Below are 5,013 nucleotides of genomic sequence, written 5' to 3'. Positions count from 1 at the left end.
TTTCCATTGATTGAAAGAAACGGAGAATATATTGTCTCCGATTTTGCATACCTTTTAAGGAAAGTAAATGTTTCCTACAAAGTGATATTGGACATACACCACGCATAGAAAGTATTTTGATATGATCTGAGGAATTACTCTCAAGATCTTAGTATGGGATTTATTCTTGATTTCTCTGCAATTGCTATGGGCTGTCTCAGTACCAAATATGCGATAAATGGACGTAGAAATTGATTCGAATGAAACCTGCTCGATCGAAAATAATCCTGTCTAGGTCAGTTTCAGGACGTCTCCCATCTGTGAAACAGGTTGTGCTCTCCTGTTTTCACAATTTTTCTCACACCAACTGATAATAAATTGGAATATTTTATCGAACTGATCCTATATTTTATTGGCGGTGAGCGAATTCCTGGGATCCAATGAATATTGCAATCAACGTTACAATACCATTTCTACAGTTTAATGAGAATTAAACAAGTACACTGATTAACGTTCTCGTTGAGAATGAACATGTAGGGGTGAAATTAAAAAGTGAAATATTCATCTCCTCAAAGGAAACTACAGAATTAACTCTGCATTGCCTTGTTAGTTCATCTATACAGCAATCAGAAGAAGCTGCAGTTCTTCTGATTATTCTCAGCTCTAAAATGAGGGCTATAAATAGATGCTTATTAGAATTCAGATTCAGAGTTTTTTGTGGGTTTAACTTCCTATTATCATTCTTTGGTATTCAATAAAAATAAACTCTGTAGGACCAACCTTGACTCTAGTTAAGATTTCAGCAAAAGAATTGCAAAGGCACAACAAATAGAGCTGGGCTCATTTATCACTTTCCTCAGACACTTTCAAATTTTCATTCATGAGGAGCCATCATTAATGACTAAAGAATAATATAATTATTTTTGAGCAATGATTGGTTATCCCTGATCATCATTAGGTAACGATCTTATTCCAGAGATAGATTCTTAATTATGCAAATCAATCTCTTTATTTTTCATAGAAATTCGAAGAAATGATCTTCCTTCCTTCCTGGGTAGGGGCAAGAAGCTAGATATTATAAATGAATGTTTGGATTTGCTACATCAGAGCAGTCCGTGAAAGTGGTTATGTGCGTTTAAACTTGAACTTGACTTCGCCATGGGGATCTTTAAGGTACAATAATATTTTTTTCGAGGTATTTCAAGTGCATAGTGCAAAGGAACTATTCATTATTATGTGGCTGGATAAAAAAGCACTCAGGTAAAATTCAGGTGCCTCATGAAGGTTTATTCAATCCAAGCCCTTACTTTTTCGCGTTCTTTTTTTTTTGGAGTTTCTGTTCTAATTTAAACTTGACAATAATTTTTATTATTTCTCGTGTTATAGAATAATGCTTATGATGGCACTAATGAGCTTTTGGATGTTTCTTAAAGCTCTTCTGAACCTTCAATAATGGGTCAAGGAAAAAGATCTCAGTTTAAATTGATATCTTTCGAAGATATAATATTTGAAAAAATCAAGTAGGGGTGATTTGGATGAGCGTTAATATACGGCACCTGAATTCCCTGTAAAGCAAAAAGCACATGTGACATGTTTGGAGGATATCACCAATTTTAAGAAATTCAGTTGGTATTCCAGCATGAAGTACAAGTTTCACGAACCAATGTGTTAATGAAGGCCCTTGTCATACATTTCTATGTATATGGCTTGAGAGTTTTGATTTTTCGACAATTTTTAGAACATCGGCCACCTATTCAAATTTCATATCAGTCAAATCTAAAAAAAAGTTTTAACTCAAAGTTGAGTATTCAGGAATTGAAGTTGATCGAAGAGTAAAAATTGAATATAAAAAAATACCGGTGAAAATTTTCATCTCAGAAGAATGGTTCATGCAAATAAGAAATCTTCCTCATTCCTCCATGTAAATGTCATCATTTCAATCAGGAGAAATGATAATTTCTACTGGAAATGTGAAATAACGAAAGTTGTCGCTATAGATTATATCATCTGATTTTATTCGATTAACTTTTGATTTCCTCAGGAAGTGGTTTTGTGTGTGACCATCATTTTGGCAGCATCCTGTGAAAGTCGTCCGATCAGTCTTCATAATTATGCACCAGCTCATGAATATGTAAGTATGTAAGGAAGGGTCCTCACAGAAAAACTAGGATCATTTTTAGCGGTTTTTTTTTGCGCGAATAACAATTTGAAATATGACTTAGGTATATGTAAATAGTTCAGAATTCCTGTTGCATCAAATGAAAGATGCATTACGAATCCATAAAAAACCGATGAAATTGCGAATATTTTTGCAAATAGAACAATTCTTAGAATAATCAATATTGTCAGGCTTCGGGCATGATATCTCGAAATGGTATTCACAAGATTTAGAGACGAAAGAACTGAAAGAAAGTGAAATTATAAATGACTCTTCATACTCCATCAATCAAGATGTACGACATTGTTGAATTTTTATACAGATGATGCTCTTCTGATACACTCACGATATCCTTGTAGCGCTGACACCTGTTTGATTCTTTCCGATCGCCATATATCCGGTGCAACTTTCTTCTTAAGGTGAATTTAAAAACTTTCGAGTCCCGTAATGTATCTTCACCACCTGGAGCTACGTATTGATACAGAGAGTTTCGGAACTTGGATAACGGAAGGATTATTTCGACAAAATATTAACAAAAACCTGATCGAAACCTTTGCTATGAAACAGGGCTCGAATTGAAATTTAATGTTCGTGATGACATGATCCAATAAGTAACAAAACCACCGAAAAACTCGTCTAGAATATGGGTTCTAAGGGTTGAATTTCCTAACCCTTATCTTCGAAGGTTAATTTCTCCTAGGATGCGTTTCGGTAAAATTATGGTGTCTACTAAAATCTACCGACCCTAAGGAACGCAAAGAGCCCTTTCGCATCCACCTGTCGCCACGCACAGCCCAAGCAATGACTTCTAACATTTTTGGGTACAATTATTCATGAAAAATTTTGATTTTTCAGAAATCAACGGACTACAGCTTCAGCTACGGGGTGAAAGATCCACACACAGGAGACGTGAAGAACCAATGGGAAGAAAAGAAAGACAACGTGGTCCGTGGCGAATATTCATTGGTAGAAGCCGATGGTTCAACTAGAACAGTACAATATACAGCTGACGACAAAAATGGTTTCAACGCAGTAGTGAAGTACGATCAACATTCTGTCCATCCAATCACGGAAAACAAAGCAGCTGTCAGTCACAACAACTTGAACTTGAATCCAAGCAAAGAGACTTCGGTCGCCTACAGCTCCTATAGCAGTAATTTAGAAGGGTTGAGCTCGCATGGCCAAACAGAAGTACAGACTGTAGTTCAGCATGAGTACAAATTACCGGAGAGCTATTCAGAAATTCAAAGCTTGGCGATACAACATTTGAACTCGCTGTCTGAAAACCAGCAAATAGAAAATCAGCAGGTGCAAAATCAACACCAACCAGCCTATTACTACGTACAACAACAGGAAACTGCCTCAGAAGAAAATACAAAATCGGAACAAGTTGAGCCTCAACCTCAAGTTCAAAGCTACTACGCTTACGAACCCAACCAGAACAATGGTCAGATCCAAGACGAAGAACAGCATGAATCACAACAACAAGAGGTCAAGGAGATTGTTGAAAACCAAAAACAAAACGATGATAATGCGCAATACGAAGTGAACAACGCTCAAGCTCAACTTCCATTGACGCTAAACGTTCTCCCTGATTCCGCCAACAAAGTTCCAGTGGACATAAACGTGCTCAACCCTATCAATATTGATTTAACCCACCTACTCAAGAACTCTGATGGAAATCAGGAATCTGGCGAAACTATTAAGTATTCAACGAAAGACAACAGTGTTCAACCGTCCCATCAGTTCACTCCTGAAGAAGTGCAAAAGTTCATTGACGACTATAACAAAAAACTTGGCGAGCCAGTATACGAGACTGGATTTGTTCCAATAACCACGAAACCAAGTCACCTGATCACACAACCAATGGTACCAAATACCTATAAGAGTAATTTAAAAGTCAACATGACGCCTGGTCTAAAACATTACTCTTCAAGGGGAAATAGTAAATTTAGGAGGAATAAATATGAGACTTTACTGTTGAGTCAGCAGCAGCTTCTACCTCTTCTTTACAAGACTGGGGAATTGAGAAAAGATGGTCGTAGAACAGAGTACAATAGACTTCATAGATCTGTACCGAACAGAAACCAGTTGGTCAGATATGCCAAACATATTCGTTTTCTTCGTTAGTATTACATGAAATATTTGTAGATTTTTGTTGTTGTTATTTATTTATTATTATTTATACTTTTTTGTTATTTCATTTTTATATAATATATCAATTTTGTACGATATGAAAGAATGTAGGCAACTGGTAATACCGCATGAGTGTATTATTGGTTTCTCTCCTCTTCACATAACTTCAACTAGAAAACAATTTTAAGTTTGTTGATTTTGGTGGAACTTTTGGTTTCGAGAGAAATATGTGCAATATAATTTTAAGGTACATTTGTTGAATAAAACTTGTTTGTTACTGCTTTCAGAATATTTATTCCTCATAAAAGGGATTGTTATTTCTGTCTCAATTAGAGTTGGACGAAACTGTTCGGTCTACAAAAATTTTTAACAGTTACCATCTTTTCGGGAATTTTCGGAGTTCCACCCAGAAAAATCATCGCATCTCCAAATGTCATATATATTCTAAAAGAGCAACTCTTCTAGTAGTAAATCTCGAAACTTCATTGATCTCGGTGCAACCGCTCGGTTTTTAACCTTCCCTATCTTTTTCATCACAGATCGGAAAGTGATGCACATTCCGAAAAAGCAATTCTTCTAGTAATAAATCTGAAAACCACAGCGATCTCGAAGCAAACGTTCGGTCTTGACGAATTCTCAACTGAACCCATCTTTTTGGGAATTCTTATAAGTCACCTTTCGAGTCAATGTTGAATTTCTGCTCAAATCTCATATCGTTATCATCATTGAAATTATTATAA

At 35.9% G+C, this 5,013-nt stretch overlaps 1 protein-coding gene across 1 annotated transcript; it reads left to right on the top strand.

The window, feature by feature from the left end:
* Positions 1-1,065: 1,065 nt before the first annotated feature.
* Positions 1,066-4,455, top strand: LOC123312478. Its single transcript, XM_044896926.1, has 3 exons — positions 1,066-1,152; positions 2,021-2,110; positions 2,993-4,455. Exons 1-3 carry the CDS (start codon positions 1,138-1,140, stop codon positions 4,265-4,267), a joined length of 1,380 nt encoding a protein of 459 aa, XP_044752861.1. The 5' UTR covers positions 1,066-1,137; the 3' UTR covers positions 4,268-4,455.
* Positions 4,456-5,013: the final 558 nt, after the last annotated feature.

This window comes from Coccinella septempunctata, chromosome 4, assembly GCF_907165205.1.
Source record: "Coccinella septempunctata chromosome 4, icCocSept1.1, whole genome shotgun sequence".
Classification (NCBI taxonomy): domain Eukaryota; kingdom Metazoa; phylum Arthropoda; class Insecta; order Coleoptera; family Coccinellidae; genus Coccinella; species Coccinella septempunctata.
Note: the sequence above shows the minus strand (reverse complement) of the source record. Positions and strands in the feature narration are given on the sequence as shown.